At 40.2% G+C, this 18,663-nt stretch overlaps 1 protein-coding gene across 10 annotated transcripts in view; it reads right to left on the bottom strand.

Annotated features, from left to right (window-relative positions):
• GAS2L3 (growth arrest specific 2 like 3) overlaps window positions 1-16,683 on the bottom strand; it is a 34,209-nt gene extending 17,526 nt beyond the window's left edge. Inside the window, exons 1-3 of one of the 10 annotated variants that reach the window (XM_042247128.2) lie at window positions 16,331-16,683; window positions 15,462-15,599; window positions 4,673-4,720 (exon numbers count right to left, since the gene is read on the bottom strand). In XM_042247128.2, the coding sequence (XP_042103062.1) occupies window positions 4,673-4,696 (24 nt within the window). In that variant the 5' untranslated portion in view covers window positions 4,697-4,720; window positions 15,462-15,599; window positions 16,331-16,683. Of the gene's footprint in view, window positions 1-4,672; window positions 4,721-5,629; window positions 5,684-15,461; window positions 15,600-16,310 lie in introns of those variants that run through there. The other 9 variants (XM_042247127.2, XM_042247129.2, XM_060413096.1 and 6 more) reach the window with 9 other exon arrangements.
• Between the last annotated feature and the right edge of the window lie 1,980 nt (window positions 16,684-18,663).

Genomic DNA, 18,663 nt, shown 5'->3' with positions numbered 1-18,663 from the left:
CCAGTGCAGGGTGTCAGAACCCAGCTGAGCTGAGAAGGGCATCAACTTAGGGGGAGGTGGCAGTAACAATGGGAGACATGAGGATTTATCAAGTTGAAGCCAGGTTTCTTCCTGCCAAAGAAGAGACGTGTAACTATGGACTGAGAGAAAATTAGAATGAACTCTATGGTGTAGGAATGCAGTATCTTTTACCAGAAAGCAAAGAAGTACTTAAAGAATGATGGAGACATGCAAAAGGATCCAGAAGTCAACTTGAAGGGACTTCTGCCGGCTACATTAAGAACAATTTGAGCATCAAAATAATGATGTAAGGGAATTATAACACACTGAATAAAATGGACAACTCTGAGTTCACGCAGATACAAATAAATGAATAAATTGGAATTCTGATGAGGGATGAGATTTTCATACAGTTTCAAAGAACTTCCACAGAAATACTTATTAGAAAGAAAGAGTAATTTCACAGTTGAGAAACTTATCAGGCAGCAACTTAACTGAGTGACACAAGTGAATATGATCAATAATAGGACAAATCAAAATCATATGCCACTTGATGGGATGTAGTGAGATGAAACAGCATCCCTCTGTGATATTCCTGCCAAGATGCATAACCTCAATCTAATCACGAGAAATATCAGGTAAATCCAAATTGAGGGACATTCTACAAAATAATTGGTCTATAATATTCAAAAGTGTGAAGGTCATTAAAGAAAGCAAAGACTGAGAGACTGCTCTGGACTGATAGAGAATAAGGGACACGACAACTAAACGCAACATGTGATTCTGAAATGGACACTATTGGGACAACTGGCAACATTTGAAAGTGGTCTGAATATTAGCTGGCAGTGCTGCAGAGTCAATACCCTGACTGATGATTTCATGGTAGTTTTATAGCAGGAAGTCCTTGCACATGAGAAATACACTACTGAAGTTTGGAAGTAAGGGGGCACAAGATCTGCAACCTATTTTCAAATGGTTCAGCAAACAAATAACTTCTGTTCTACACTTAACAATTAGTTGTAGGTTTGTGATTGCTTTTAAGTAAAAAAAATTTTTAAGTTTTCTAAAAAAAAAAAGGCATAAATATAGGCAATATCAAGTGAATCTAGTTCTTTCTTGATTTTTAAAAGTGGATAATTTCCTCCCTAAAATATATTAAATTCACTGAAGTTTATTTGAGGCAAGTCTTAACTATATCAAATTAAAAGCCATATCAACACCATTGTTAGTCTAGACAAACTTGGAGGAAAAAAAAGAGCCCATTTCAATCTCCTGTGGTAAGAAATAAACACATTTTTTAAAAATCCCAAAGGCAAAGAAAGACAAGGAATATGTACCACCAGACGCAAGCAGGAGTAGCAAAACTTAAAAGTACCCAAAGACAAAGAGAAACAAAACTATTTGAGGGGCAGTGGTTCAGGAAAATACATGAGGATCCTATAAAGTTTTAGGAAAAAGATTTTGTTTATTTCCCCAAATTCTCTTAGAATTATTTCAAAGGGAGTATAGCAGCAATTTAATATCTAAATCTTCCCTTCATAAGCACATCTTGTTTCTGTTTGTAATCCCAGGACTCTGTATAAGACCTAGCACATGATATGCAACCAAAAATATTAGCTGAAAAATTGAGGAATAGATACTAGTAAATGACTTTTTGCACCATCAAAATCAAGATGCACCTTACAATCAATGGTATTTTATAGTCAGTACAATGTTATTTGTCTTTTATTTGAGCTGACAAGTCAGAGAAGATGTGAATGTTTGCCAAAGAAAAATGGGTATTAGCTAGGAAGGTGGTCTCGAAAAAACTGTGTGTGAAAATGGAGAAGTAAAATTAACAAAAGTCATTCTAAATTTCTTGCCATGTTAGGGAGACAAGTACTTGGATATTCCTATTATTGCAAACAGAAAACCATAAAAACCTGGGTTGATAAAAAGGAAGGAACTTGAGTCAGTTGCAGTGAGGTGAGTAAACCTAGAGCCTCTTACACAGACGAAGAAAGTCAGAGAAAAACAAGTGTCATATGTTAATGGATATATACGGAATCTAGGGGAAAAGATAGTGCTGATGGGCCTAGTAGAGAGGAGACCTGTGGACACAGCAGGGAAGGTGAGGGTGGGCTAAGCTGAGACAGCAGCACTGATGTCTGCACTATCGCGTGTAAAGCAGACGGTGGGAGCTGCTGTATAAGGCAGGGAGCCCAGCCTGGCGCTCTGTGAGGACCGAGAGCGGCGGGATTGGTGGGGAGGGGACATATATAATTATGACTGATTCACATACAGCACTGTATGCAAAAACCAACTGTACAGCAAAAACCAACACAACATTGTAAAGCAATTAGCATATCAATGTTGTTAAAAGTTAGAGGTTAACAACAAAGTCTGCATGTATAAAGACTGTTCTCAAACATACTGAAAACTGTCATATTGCAAAGACTCCTAACCATAGGCAGTCTACAGAAGAACTTGAATCAGTACACAACTTACTGATCTAACTGACATTTAGGCAACAATTTAGGCCTATGTACAAACAGTCCTTTTCTGAGAGAGAGAGAGTTCATAGTTTTTGTCAGGTTTTCAAAAGGGACTAGGACCCAAAAGAGATTAGGAGCTATAGTTCACTGATTTTTAGACTGTAAGTTTATTTACTAATCAGAACCATGGACATAAAAAGGGGCAAGGAAGGCCTTCATGAATTAAGTGAGTAAGAAACAAATTGAAAACAGCTGTCTACTGGGTGCCTCCTCTCTGCAAGGCATTTAGGAATAATGAAGTCTAATTAGCAAAGAGGTGAATGAAAATCCTAGGAAGTTCTCACATTCACCAGGGAAAGAAGCAAAAACTTCCACGAGGGATGCCAAGAGTACTCTTGAAAAAGAATCACTAGAGGTGGATCTGTGTAATCTAGATGAGAGAAAGGTTCATGGAACTACAAGAAAACACTGTGAAAAAAAAAATTCATCAAGAAAGTATTAATGGCCAGTAGGCTGGAAATGAGAAAAATATGGTCAATATGCAATGATAAAAAGCACTCAATAAGGAAGAAAACATAATCAACATGAAACTGATGACATGCGGAGACCTGGATAAAAAGAGACATGTAAATACTCAGATAAAAATGGATTTTAGAAATAAGAAGTTCTGAGCATACTCAATGTGGATTAGAGAGGACCCAAATAGGAAAAATAAGACCTTTTGGGAGGCTGCCATGAAATGTCAAGTCCCAAAGTGAAATGAAAGTCACTCATTCGTGTCTGACTCTGTGACCCCATGGACTATACATTCCATGGAATTCTCCAGGCCAGAATACTGGAGAAGGTAGCCTTTCCCTTCTCCAGGGGATCGTCCCAACCCAAGAATCTCCCACATTGCACACATCTCCCTGAGCCACAAGGGAAGCCCAAGAATACTGCGGTGGGTAGCCTTTCCCTTCACCAGGGTATCTTCCTGACCCAGGAATCGAACTAGGGTCTCCTGCATTGCAGGTGGATTCTTTACTAACTGAGTTATCAGGGAAGTCCAAAAGGAAAACATTATGAAAGCATTTACTAGCAGAGTTGGAAGACAGAGCTGCACAGCACAGGAGGAGAGAAAGCAACATCACAGCCTGAGTTGTTCTTAACCATTTGATAAATTATCTTCTCTAGGCTATCATCCACTGTTATCTTGATGTCTTCTTTCTTAATTAAAAAAAAAAAAAAAAAAAGGCTCTCATGACCCAGGTATAATCTCCAGTTTTACAGTTGGGTAATTTTGTTGTACCAATGATACAACCAAACTTCCTAAGTGCCTACTATGTAACACATTCCAGGACACATCTTGCTCATGTTATCTCACTGATTCCTAAATTCCTAATATTCCTAATAATAGGAATATTTCTAACATTCCTAAATATTCCCTAAAAAATAAGTGCTATTATCCTCACCTTAGAGGCAAGGAAGTGGGAACTCAGAGAGGTAAAATAACTTGCCAGGACCTCACGCAGTGGCAGAACTAAATCAGACATGAAATCTGATTGACTCCCTTTCCAAGGCAAACTTCATTATCAGTTGCTTGCATCTTTCTAAGTAGACCTTCCAGGCAGTTTTTAAGTTAAAATTCAGTCATGTTCTATGTACATCGAAACAAAGAAAACTTTAAAGGATATAAGTACTAACTCTGGAAATCATTCAAATTCAAAGGTAAGATTATTCTGGTTTGTCTCATTATTTCCATCTTGCTTCTCCTCACCAAAAAACTAACCAAAAAAATCCACACTTTAAATTTTAAGTTTTAATACCATGTTATTTACAGGCATTATAGGACACATGTACAATTATCTAAAATTAAAGTTTTTCATTTGTTTTCATTGAAAGCTCTTTTAACTACAAACACATCCTAAATTCTAATGAGAAGAAAATCACAAAATATTCTTTTTCCTGGGGTAGTATAATTAAGATGAACTCACCAATCCTAAGGTATTTTTGATTCTTACAAATATGCAGTATAAATGAATGCTTAAAATTAAAGTCTTTTTAGAACTAGAAAGTAAAAATAGAGTATTTGTTATTAAATTTGATGTTTAAAAAACTAGTACAATAAAAAAAATTTGTGATAACTCTACTTACTATTGCAATCTTGTTACATTGATCTCATTAATTTAAATATATATTTTCCCAAGAAAACCACTTACTTGAATTGCAGGCAGCATGGTCATCTATACTGAAATGACACTTCTGTTCTGAAAATAAAACAAAACATTAATATTCACACAATGGTAGCTTTTCCATTCCCCAAACCTTCAACTTATAGGAAATCTGCGTTATTCTATTTGACGGAAAACCTAATACTTTTTCTTCTATTTGGAGTTATTTGATGATAGGAGAATTCAATCATACTCCTAGCTTATTCATAAAAGTACTCCTCATTTGAAAAAGGAAAACCTGAAACACTTTAATATGTAGTTTCTGGCACTAATATCAAAGAAACTCTTGAAGCATCTGACTAGTAAAATAAAATTAACAATAAAACTTAGTTTTAAATGAAAAATGCCCCAGAATTTCTCCCTGTGAAGACACTGTAAGTATAATGTAATACAAACATCACAATGACTGATACTGAAAGTATCTTTCATCTGATCTTTACAAAGAGATCATATAAGTTTATCTTAACTCCGTATAAATTCACAAGCTAAACCATAAACCTCTTCTACCAAACAATAAGGTGAAAAAGAAAAAATATCAATTTTAACTATGAAACAATCCTCAATGCCTTTCTATAATAATTTTTCATAAGTTATTTTCTCCATGACATGTTAAAGCCAAAAACCCAAAAGAAATAGGAATTCAAACTCTAAAGTACTACTCTTGAAACCTTCAAGAAAAAAAATACAACTTTAATTTAGATTAATACAACTCTTTAATATATTTTCAGAGAAAAAAAAGAGTTTGAAAACATTCAGAATAATACAGACTATATAAAACCTAGAATTTTTAGATTGCTGAGAGCAGTGTAATATGCTGGTCTATTTTTTAATTGTAAACCACCATTAAAACATTCTAAGAAAAAATAGGAAATGGCTTATAAGGCTATAATGTTCTCCATTTCCCAGGAAAAGTGACTTTCTTCCCCTAAGTCATACCAAACATACCTCAGGCACAGTGACCACTACACATCCCACTTTCCTCTCAGGAACACTTCTGGTACCGAAGCTGAAATGGAGCTAAACCTATCTGAAAAGTCTGATGTTACACATCACGTTGGTTTTGTAAGAAGTCAAAGAACAGCAGAATGTTGCTGATATCATTTTTCCTTCTCTCTACCCTAGCAAAAGGCCAAAGTACAATTGAGCATTACAAATGAGCTTGTTATGCTTCCCACGAGCTAATTCAGTGGGGAATACATTTTCCTTTAGCATAAATAATCCTTTGTCCCTAACAGAGATCCACAGTAAGAAGCTTCCGAGACCATTTTTTAAAAATGCAGCAGAGAAGCTGCTCCCATTAAAATAAGGAGTCCCACATAATCAGACAAGAGCTTGAACAGTTGGAACTGCCAACCCCAAACAAAAGAAGGCTTAAATTATAAGGCGTGTGCAAATCAAGAACAGTGACACAGTCACAAAGCAGCTATCACAAGAATGTTTAGCAGTTGCATTTATTATGGAAAATTCAACAAAATTAGTTTTATGAAAGAAATGAAGAATTTGTGCACAACCTTCAGTCACTGAACTTTAGCAGTCTATTTAAATATAATATATATACACATACATATATATATTTTCCCACATCATTCTTATCTCATAGAACTACTTTAAAGATGACAAAAGGACAACCATCTTGATTACCTTTTAAAAGTAGTTATTTAATAAATGTTACTCAGATAAGTTATAACATATCTTCATATGTGGAAAACTATCATGTACACAAATATATGCTCTTACTGGAAAGCTTTTATTAGTTGATGAGACTCTATCAGTGAATCATCAATTAACTCCAGAGTATTCACTGTGTTCCAGATACTAAGAGCCAGTGATTTGATATTTTCGAGCCATTCTCTTTCTAAGCCATTTCTGTCTCAAGCATATAATCCCAAAAGCAGTTTCTTGTCTACTGCTAGCCCAGTCCCTAACCCGCATCACAACTGAAATTCTTGCCTCTTACTCAGCTTATTACCTACTTTCCTCTTATCTATCTTTCCCTAAAAGTCTGTCTCTACATTTTTTTTCCCACATAAACTAATTACACTGAATCAGCAACTCTTCACTTTGAAGCTGCATCTTAATTAGCAACTTACTGGCCTTTTTGGTTTCTGTTTTTTGTCTGTCTTTTTGGAGAAGACTACTTTAATTCTGTGCCATCTTGAGGAAGTCTTTTCCTTTAGATCTAGAGGGGGTCAGGGGGGTGGCGGGGGGGAAGCTCTCATGTGACCAAGGCCAGACTACTTGCTAATGGGAGTCTTCAACAAGACAAACCACAAGTGAGGAATACCACGCTCAATTTTTTAAATCTGGAGAAAATGTTAGAAGCACATAATAAGCTCATCTACCTGAAACTTGAACTGAATTTGGGCCTAGTCCACTTTGCCCATGGGGTCACAAAAGAGTTGGACATGACTTACTGACTGAACAACAACATTCAGAAATAGTTTCAGCCATGAAATCCTTAAGATTATTTATCGTAAGGCTCTTTATACCAATTTGACTTCAGATCATGATGGGAATTAAAAAAAAAAAAAATGCCAGCCTGTGGAGCTGCTTCTTTGTTCCACAGCTGTAGGCTCTGAAACCAAGTACATTTTAATTCCTCACTCACATTATATTAATAAAATATGGTGGGGAGAGCACAAGCGGCAGGGCTCAGTCCTGGAACAAATCAAGGGCTGATTTGTAAAATAATGGCCAAAAAGCAAAGAAATAAAGTCAGATTCCTCAGAAAAATAACGTTAATTGCCACTGCAACACACCGATAGCACCCAGCTGACAGATAACTGCCAAGACACATAAGCTGCAGGGACATGATAAATGCCCAGGCTGGCACAGTGGCCACTGCTGAGGAGGGGACGAAGGCGAGATTAGGATGGAAACCCACAGAGGTGTCCGTACCAACAAGATTCTCATCCAAGAGAAGTGGTGAGAACACAAGTGTTCTTACATTACTGCATACGCCTTTCTGTGTGTCAAAAAACATTTCATCATTTTTAATGCTTCATTTAGAAAAACAGTCGGAAGAAAATATCCTGATTTGTTCAGGGGAATAAAAAAAACTATCTTCTCAGTTTTAAAATTCTGAGTTAAATATTTCTTAGTTGCCTAGAAGAGAAAATAGAAATGCTGTATTCATACCATCCCCTTCATGGATCACAGCCTTGTCGTGGTGAAGGGGCTTGCGTAACTCAACGAAACTATGAGCCATGCCATGCAAGGCCACCCAAGACAGACGGGTCATAGTGCAGAGTTCTGACAAACTGTGGTTCTCTGAAGGAGGAAATGGTAACCCACTTCAGTATTCTTGCCGTGAGAACCTCACAAACAGTATAAAAGGACAAAAGGATATGACACCAGAAGATGAGGCCCCCCAGCTTGGACGGTGTCCAGTATACTACTGGGAAAGACCAGGGGGCAATTACTAATAGCTCCAGAAAGAATGAAGTGGTTGGGCCAACGTGGAAGCAATGCTCAGTTTATATGCATTATATGCTCATTATATGCTCAGTGGATATACCTGGTGGTAAAAGTAAAGTCTGATATGGTAAAGAACAATACTGCACAGGAACATGGTAAATTAGGTCCATGAATCAAAGTAAATTGGATGTGGTTAAATGCGAGATGGCAAGACTAAAGATTTATATCTCAGGAATGAGTGAACTAAAATAGGAATGGGCAGATTTAATTCAGATGACCATTATATCTACTATTGTAGGCAAGAATCCCTTAGAAGAAATGGATTAGCCCTCATAGTCAATAAGAGTCCAAAATGCAGTACTTGGGTGCAACCTCAAAAATAACAGAATGATCTCAGTTCATTTCCAAGGCAAATCATTCAACATCATAGTAATCCAAATCTATGCTTCAACCACTGATGCTGAAGAAGCTAAAGTTGATTGGTTCTATGAAGACTATTGGAGAAGGCGACGGCACCCCACTCCAGGACTCTTGCCTGGAGAATCCCATGGACGGAGGAGCCTGGTAGGCTGCAGTCCATGGGGTTGCAAAGAGTCGGACACGACTGAGCGACTTCACTTTCCCTTTTCACTTTCATGCATTGGAGAAGGAAATGGCAACCCACTCCAGTGTTCTTGCCTGGAGAATTCCAGGGACAGGGGAGCCTGGTGGGCTGCCGTCTATGGGGTTGCACAGAGTCAGACACGACTGAAGCGACTTAGCAGCAGCAGCAGCAGCATGAAGACTATAAAACCTTCTAGAGCTAACACCAAAAAAAGAGATGTCCTTTTCATCATAGGGGATTGGAATGCAAAAGTAGGAAGTCAAGAGATACAGAGAATAATAGGCAAATTTTGGTTTTCTGGAGTACAAAATGAAGCAAGACAAAGGATAACAGTTTTGTCAAGAGAACACACTGGTCACTGCAAACACCCTTTTCCAACAGCACAAGAGAAGACTCTATACATGGACATCACCAGATGGTCAATACCAAAATCACATTGATTGTATTTTTTGCAGCTGAAGATGGAGAAGTTCTATACAGTCAGGAAAAACAAAAAAAAAAAAAAGACCTGGAGCGGACTGTGGCTCAGAACATGAGCTTCTTATTGCAAAATTCAGGCTTAAACTGAACAAAGTAGGGAAAACCACTAGACCATTCAAGTATGACTTAAATTAAATCCCTTATGATTATACAGGGAAAGTGACAAATAGATTCAAGGGATTAGATCTGGTAGACAGAGTGCCTAAAGAACTATGGACAGAGGTTCATTACATTGTACAGAAGGCAGTGACCAAAACTATCCCCAAGAAAAAAGAAATGCAAGGAAGCAAAGTGGTTGTCTGAGGCGGCTTTACAAATAGCTGAGGAAAGAAAAGAAACTAAAGGCAAGGGAAAAGGGGAAAGATAAATCCAGCTGAATGCAAAGTTCCAGAGAACAACAAGGAAACATTAAAAAAAAAAAAAAAAAAAAAAGCACCTACATAAATCAACAATGCAAAGAAACAGAGGAAAACAATAGAATGGGAAAGACTAGAAATTTCTTCAAGAAAACTGGAGATATCAAGGGAACATTTGATGGCCACAATAAAGGGCAGAAACAGTAAGGACCTAACAGAAGCAAAAGAGATTAAGAAGAGGTGGCAAGAATACATAGTAGAACTATACAAAAAAGGTCTTAATGCCCAAATAACCACGATGGTGGGTCACTCACCTAGAGCCAGATATCCTGGATGTGAAGTCAAGTGGGCCTTAGGAAGCATTACTATGAACAAAGTTAGTGGAGGTGACAATTCCAGCTGAGCTATTTCAAATCCTAAAAGATAATGCTGTTAAAGTGCTATACTCAGTATGCCACCAAATTTTGAAAACTCAGCAGTGGTCACAGGATTGGAAAAGGTCAATTTTCATTCCAATCCCAAAGAAGGGCAATGCCACAGAATGTTCCAACTACAATTGTGCTCATTTCACATGCTAGCAAGGTTATGCTCAAAATCCCTCATGCTAGAGGCTTCAGCAGTATGTGAACTGAGAACTTGGAGATGTACAAGCTAGGTTCCAAAAAGGCAGAGGAACCAGAGATCACATTGCCAATATTTTTTTTAATCATGGGAAAAGCAAAGGAATTCCAGAAAAACATCTACTTCTGCTTCTTTAACTACACTAAAGCCTTAGACTTTGACCATGCACAACAAGAGATGGGAGTACCAGACTACCTTACCTGTCTCCTGAGAAATCTGTATGTGGGTCAAGAAGCAACAGTTAGAATTGGACATGGAACAGCTGACTAGCTCAAAACTGGAAAAGGAGTACAACGAAGCTGCATATTGTCACCCTGCTTATTTAATCTATATGCAGAGTACATCATGTGAAATGCCAGGCTGGATAAACCACAAGCTGGAATCAAGATTGCTGAGTGGAATAACAACAACCTCAGATATACAGATAATACTACTCTAATAGCAGAAAGTGAGGAGGAACTAAAGAACCTCTTGATGAGGGTAAAGGAAGAGGGTGAAAAAGTTGACTTGAAACACAACACTAAAAAACTAAGGTCATGGCATCTGGTCACATTGCTTCATGGCAAATAGGGGGAAAAGTGCAAGCAGTGACAGATTTTATTTTCTTAGGCTCCAAAATCACTGTAGATGGAGACTGCAGCCATGAAATTAAAAGACTCTTGCTCCTTGGAAGGAAAACTATGACAAACCTAGACAGTGTATTAAAAAGCAGAGACATCACTTTGCCCACAAAGGTCCATACAGTCAAAGCTACACAGTTTTTCCAGTAGTCATGTATGGATGTGAGAGCTGGACCAAAAAGAAGGCTGAGCGCCAAAGAACTGATGCTTTCGAATTGTAGCGCTGGAGAAGATTTTGAGTCCCTTGGACAGCAAAGAGATCAAACCAGTCAATCCTAAAGGAAATCAACCCTGAATATTCATTGGAAGGACTAATGCTGAAGCTGAAGCTCCAATACTTGACCATCTGATGAGGAGAGCCAACACATTGGAAAAGACCCTGATGCTGTGGAAGACTGAAGGCAAAAGGAAAAGGGATCCTTTTGGAGAAGGTAGAGGATGAGATGGTTAGATAGCACCACTAACTGAATGGACATCAATCTGAGCAAAGTCCAAGACAGTAGAGGACAGCAGAGCCTTGTGTTCTGCAGTCCATGGGGTCGCAATGAGTCAGACAGGACTTAGCGACTGAACAACAAATCTGTACAGAACACAGTTCATGTTTTTTAATGTATAAAATAAGTCACCATAAAGGCACCATTGGGGTAGTAGAAAGTAGCAGACCCATCTGGTTTGAATTTCAGATGATCTTGGGATAGTAAGCTTCCCTGGTGGCTCAGACAGTAAAGGGTCTGCCTGCAATGCAGGAGACCTGGGTTCAGTCCCTGGGTTGGGCAGATCCCCTGGAGAAGAAAATGGTAATCCACTCCAGTACTCTTGTCCGCAAAATCCCATGGATGGAGGCGCCAGGTAGGCTACTGTCCATGGGGTCGCAAAGAGTCAGACACGACCAAGTAACTTCACTTCCTTTTTCACTTTGGGGTAGTTAACTTCTCTAAATCCATGTTCTCATTTGTAAATGGGATACCACCACCTCCCTTGTCTGCTTCATGTAAAGATTAAATGAGGTGATACAAATAAAGTACCTGACACATACTTAGCACTTAACAAGTGAATTGTGATGATACCATGATGAAACATAATTATAGTGTACTTAACATAATTCATCAAATTAAAAAGAGATAACAAAACTAATACTGAGAAATCATTAAATGTAATTTGGAAAGCTTCTTTTTTCTAACATAAAAAATTGACAACATATTGTAATACAGTTAGAAATGAACGACTCTTTGTGAGCCCATGGACTATATACAGTCTGTGGAACTCTCCAGGCCAGAATACTGGAGTGGGTAGTCTTTCCCTTCTCCAGGGGATCATTCCAACCCAGGGATCGAACCCAGGTCTCTCGCATTGCAGGCAGATTCTTTCCCAGCTGAGCCACAAGGGAAGCCCATAAATGAATACTAAAAACTCTAAAATACCAACAGCCTAATTGGGAGTATACTCAAATATGGATTTGTGACCTACAAGTCAATTGCTAGAATAAGTCTTCAGGTGTGTCACAAAGAGGCTCTTTGCTCCACTCAAGCTGTCCCCTCAGCATCCTCTCTACCAGTTTTGCTCATTTCTGTGGCTCTATCACTGTTCAGACGACATGTTCATTCAAACATGGCCATTCCTTCATTTATCCAAGTATTTACTTACACCCTTTATTAAACTAGGCACCCCAGGCAAGAGACGCAGTGATGAGCATAACAGACGTGATGCTCTCATGGAGCCACTACATTTGTTTGTGTACATTAGTGAATACACAGATGAATATACAATGTTAAATCATGATAATTGCTTTGGAGGAAAGAACAGAGAGAGAACAGCAAGGGCCTACTTTAAAGACTCAGACTGAGTGATATAGGAATGGTTTTGCCAGAGGAAAAACATGAACTTGAAGAATGGTGGGAATCAGCCAGGGAGAGAGAAGAGGAAAAGTTCTATCCATAGAGAATACTTTTTACAAAGACTCTGAACAGAGAGCATTTGGTGCATTCTGAGGACTGAAAGAAGCCAGTATGACTGAAGCGTGAAGCATGTGTGCCTTAGGATAGGGCTGCAAAGTTAGGCAGTAGCCCCACCACACAAAGCCAAGTTGAGGAAGTTAGATTTTATTCTAAGTGCAGTAGGAAGCCATGGAAGAGTTTTAACCAAAGGAAAGACATAATGTAATTCATAGTTTTAACAGATCTCCTGCAGCGGGGCAGGAGACATGGGAGCAAGATAGTGATGGGTTTAACAGAGAAAAGGGGGAAGGAAACAGAAGGACAGGTGGGTAGAGACGTGGGGAAAAGAATCAGTGGCTTCAGTGAGAGAAGGAGAAGCAGAGAGGAGTGGAAACAGGGAGAGCAAAGGAAATTGAGCACATAGATGAGATGGAGAGCAGTCTGGAAGGGCAAGAGGAGTGGACCCACTGCAACAGTTCAGCGACAAATGATGGTGACTGAGCAGGGATGCTGATAATGTCTCAACCAGAGAGAAGTGGATGGATCTGACATCTATTTTAAAGTTAAGAATCAAGACTTGATAATGGTTAGAGATGGAGGGTGAAGGCAAAGGATGTCAGCGCAGAGTGAATTGTCAGGAATGACTCCAGGTTTTCTGGTTTAAGCAACTAAGCAAATAGATGATGGCAGTGTTTAGTGAGATGAGGATGATGGGCATCTGAACAGACTGAAGCAGGGAACCCAGCAGAGATGGCAAAAGTGCTGTGATTTGGTCATGTTTAATTTGAGAAGCCTTTAAAGACATTCAAGCCAAAATGTCATTTTGGCAGTTGGACATCTAGAGCTAAGAAGAAAGTCTGGAAGCAGACAGAAATTGTCAGCAATCCTTGGGAGATAAAGCCGCTAGAAAGAATGAGACCTTTCTGGAGAAAGCAGTGATTAGGGCCTAGAACAAGTCCTGAGAAAATCCAACATCTAGACGGAGAAAAAGAGTCATCGAGAGGGACAGTCTTCATCTAGATTATTCCAGGTTTACAACTCTTCTGATTTACCTTCTCCCAGGAGCCCTTCCTGACTGGCCTAAATTAATTCTGCTTGTATCTGTAGCTCTTGAATTCACCTAGCATTTCTCCCAATTCCTTATTTATACACTGCTTTATACTATTTCTTCATTATTTCTGTACAGTGCTTGACTAAGTTGCGACCCTATGGACTTAATTCATTACATTCTAGTTCTTTGAAAATTGGCAATTCATTGACGACATACATAGCAACTTTCTGTTAAAACCCCTATTTTGTAACAATGTAATAATATGAGAAAAATTTTTGAGTTTTTAGAAGGAGAAACACTGAAGAGATAACAATTATAATTATTGCCTGCATCTTGTAAACATTACCTCTGAGGCATTTCTCTATGGTAGTTACATTTCAATTAAAATAGGGAAATTCAAAGTGAGACAACTGACTGACAGACTCAATTTTCCTATTCTCTCAAGTACTATGTACACTGCAAGCTTCATTAAGGATTTTAAAATAACAAAGTAGAGGGAGAAACAAATAATAGGAAGAAAGTAACACACACACACACAGAAACATACACAGCCAGTTTACAGTATGTATGCATTAACCTTAACCCCTTACTTTCCTCACAACAGTCAGCTTGAAAAACAATTACTGAAATAACTGAACTTTCATGATCTCCAAACTTAAATTGAAATTGACAGGCAAAAAAAAAAAAAATTAGGAAACATTACTTTTGAACTGACCAAGTCCCCAAACATCAATGCACTCATTTAGTTTTTTAGTAATAGCAGTACACTGTTGACATTATTCCTTTATCACACACTTTGATTTACCATCACAAATTACTTACCACTATTTTTTAATGCAGTAGTCAAAATAAACCGAAACCCATGGAAAAAATGAACCTGGGCCATACAAACAACTTTGTGCAAAGAAGCTTAATTCTGGGTATATAAATGCAAGAGTAGTGTGATTAAAAAAAGAGGCTGGACATTGGAGTGAGACAGTCTAGACTGAATTCTGGGTGAACCCAGTAGCTTAATTTCTTTCTCTGAGCTTCAGTTTCCTCATCTATAAAATGGAGAAAATACCAATGACACTGCAGGATTACTAACAGGTTTAACAATATATAAGTAAAGCATCTAGAACTGGACCTGATACATGCTAGGTAATAATGCATTTGATAAACAGTTGTTGTCGTTATTGTTCCGTCTCTCAGTCATGTCCCTCTCTTTGCGACCCCATGGACTGAGCCAGCCAGGCTTCCCTGTCCTTCACTGTCTCCCTAAGTTTGCTCAGACTCATGTCCAGTGAGTCAATGATGCCATCCGACCATATCATACTGATAAACAGTAATGAGTACTTTACATGTATAAACTTAATAATAAATGATGAATATTAATACCACTACCTCTGGTACTGCCTTCACCTTTTGCTCCTCTCTGCCCAGCAGCACAGAAATAATGCTAGTTATGTGTCAAGCAATGTACTAAACTAGTTACATGGATTATTTCATTTGAACTTCACAATGTCAGAGCAATAAGGCAGCAACTATTTAATGTTAACCTTTGTTTACACAGTAGGAAATACAGACTTAGAAAGATTAAATAACTTGCCTAAGGCCACATAGTAAAGTGTGACTTCAGAGCCCCCACACTTAGAAACACATAAAAAGAAACATTACTTATAATTCATTAATGTGGAAATAGCAGACAAACCTACCACGCAAAGTCCGTTGGTTTTTAATGAGGTTTTGAAACAGATGAGTCACACAGACACGTATCAGGATCTACACCAGACGACTAGCACCAGTTTCCACTTCTTCATTCAGATCTATTCCAATCTCCTCCTAAATGGAATCTGAGGTGGCAAGAATGCCAATTCCTAATTATTTAAGTGCCAACTGAGATCAGACAGCAGTTCACAACATGCTTATCTTCTGAGAGAGTAGGTATTAAAACTCTTCACACAAATGAAGCAAACCCAAACTCTGACCTAGACTGGGCCGGCAAAGAAACATCTCTTCACTTAATAAGAACTGACCAGCTTCTCTAACAGACGTTCCACGAAGCACTCTAAATCAGTAAGACTCAATCCTGCGGTTCGAAGAGATTAGTTAGGAACCAGGAACGACTGAATGGCAAGCACAGGCTCCAAAATTTTCCCTCGACTTCCAAGGCAATCTACAAACCTCCCCGCAACGCAGCCCTTCAAACCGAAACGTGCGGGTGGGAAAAGCAGCGCTCACAGCCTTGAGGTACGTCCCCTCTTCCCGTTCATCTCGGCGACATGACCCTTGGGTGGGCCGGAGGGAACAGAGAACAAACTTTTCCCTCTGCCAGATGGCAATATAACTATCTGCAATTTCCCTTCCAAGGTCAGTGACTTGGAAGTTCTTCCCAGGGGCGACACCGAGGAATTTAGTGACCCTATATGAGCTAGGTGCTTGGAAACAAAGGTGCCTCTGGAGAGGCTAAATTTCAGACTCTGATCTCTTCCTGGATTCTAAAGCAGGGCGGCAGGGAGTGATCACCTCATCCCCCGCCTAGCACACCTGCCGCCCGAGCACACCTGTGGCCCCTGCACCAAACCTGGATGGACAGGAGAAGGCAGGGACTTGCTTCATCTTGACGGCCCCAAGGACCAATCAGCGCAGGCGACTCCCGCAGCGGACCAATCGCACATCAAGTTGAATCCCGCAGCTCCCAGCCCCTACCGAACCAACCCTTTGAGTGGGCTGAGCGCGAGGCCTCTTCCAATGCCAGTTGAGGCACCGCAGCCCCAAGAAGGCGAGTAAGAGTTCGCGAGGAAAAGAGAACGGCATACAAAGTACTCACCCGCACAGGCGCAGGAGGGTCACTTCTCCCTGCTGGGCAACATCTCGCTCAATCTGTGCCTGGCCGGCACGCCCCTACCCAACCGCCGCCGCGGCTGCCTCAGGCTCAGGGTTCGCCGCGGCCTGTTTCGAAGGAACCAATCGCCGCGGCCTGTTTCGAAGGAGGCGGAGAGGGGGCGTGGCTGGAGGCCCCGCCCCGCCTCCAGGCCTCTAGGGAGCACGAGACCTGCGTGCGTCCTGGTCAGGGAGCTAGTCTCCTTCCTCTGCCGTCACACAACTCTGGCGGCAAAGTCGCTCTTCTCACAGAAAATGGCTTGGTCACAGGGCACGTCCTTTCATCTGGCCCCTCAGCGACAACAATAAACCCTATTTGTCCAGATTAGCAGGAGAGGTGAATCAGTCTCTTCTCGAAGCATCCTGGAGTGTTGCTCAGAGTTGCCCTGAGTTTTATCCTGATCTGTTAAGAGCCTCTCCCAATCCTAAATCCAACCGAGATTTCACTGTATTGAGGGCGATGTCGTTTCCGGATACAAACTGTCATCCTTTTGAAGGGCTTGGGGAGAGGGAGAGAAACCCTGCAGTTCCAGACCACAACTGAAAGCAGAAAGAGGATGTTGGCTGTTCCTTCGGGAAACACCGGAGTAGGGCGTGGGGGAGGGGTGGGAGAAGGATTTGACCGCAACACAATGAGAGATAGGAGGGTTGAGGTAAAGTGGAGACTGGTCTTGAATATAATAAAAGATAGGTCTCTGATCACTAAACGTGGCTTGTTAATATGGGGATAAAGTCAGAGCCGAAAGCCTGGAAGGCCAGGCCCTTTCTCTCAGCTTATGTCGCCTTTCTGGGTCTCAGTTTCCCATCTGTAAAGAGTGGAATTGACCAGGAATGATGCTCTTTAGCTGGAGAAGGAAATGGCAACCCCCTCCAGTATTCTTGCCTGGAGAATCCCAGGGAAGGAGGAGCTTGTGGGCTGCCGTCTATGGGGTCGCACGGAGTCGGACACGACTGAAGCGACTTAGCTGCAGCAGCAGCAGATGCCCTTTAGCATTTATTCCTTCATTCACTTAACAAAAAAAGAAAAATGAAGAGGTACTGTTGCTTGCTGAAAGACTAGAAAGAGAAAAGTCTTTACCTTGAAAGTGCTCAGCAACGTGGTAAAGACTCAGTGGAAATCAGAGAATCTGTGAAAGAGGAAGGGTGACTGTCAGAGGCTTGAAAGGACTTGAATTTTGAAGGACAAATAGGAATCTGCCAAAGGAGAGGATAATTAAGAGTGAGGAGTGCTTTCTAGGCAGAGAGAATAAGCTTCCAGGGATGTGAGAGCATCTGGAATGCTCTGGGAATTGTAGTTCTGAATGACAAGTTTAGGGATTTAGTGAAGTGAAGTAGCTCAGTCATGTCCGACTCTTTGCGACGCCATGGACTGTAGCCTACCATGCTCCTCCTTCCGTGGGATTCTCCAGGCAAGAATACTGAAGTGGGTTGCCATTTCCTTCTCCAGGAGATCTTCCCAACCCAGGGATTGAACCCGAGTTTCCCACATTGCAGGCAGACGCTTTACCATCTGAGCCACCAGGGAAGGGATTTAGGGATTTAGAGGTATTGATAAATCAGGCTGGAGGAGTAAGCACAGAGGAAACCTTTGTAGATACTATGGAATTTAGATTCTTTCTTGCAAGCAATTGTGACTGATTGGTGTTTTAAGGGGAAAAAATATTTTTGAGGGGTTTGGAGATGGAGCCTGGTGGGCTGCCATCTATGGGGTTGCACAGAGTCGGACACGACTGAAGTGACTTAGCAGCAGCAGCAGCAGCAAAGATTGGCAGCAATTCTAAAAATTAAAAGATTATAATTACTTAAACTAGCTCAGAAGGGATAGTGAGAAAGAGGTGTCTGGAGATACTTAAGAGGCTGATTTATCTGGACTTGGTATCATATGACAGTGATGCCAATCTAAGGAACACAAAGAAAACAACACTGGGGGGAGAATAATGCATTTCGGTGTGAGGTCATGTTCACTTTGAAATGTGAGGGAAATGTGCACGTTGAGGTGTTCAGAAGATATGGTTGGAAACTTAGATCTGAAGC

Source organism: Ovis aries, chromosome 3 (genome assembly GCF_016772045.2).
Source record: "Ovis aries strain OAR_USU_Benz2616 breed Rambouillet chromosome 3, ARS-UI_Ramb_v3.0, whole genome shotgun sequence".
NCBI classification, from domain to species: domain Eukaryota; kingdom Metazoa; phylum Chordata; class Mammalia; order Artiodactyla; family Bovidae; genus Ovis; species Ovis aries.
This window is presented reverse-complemented; position numbering and strand designations above follow the sequence as displayed.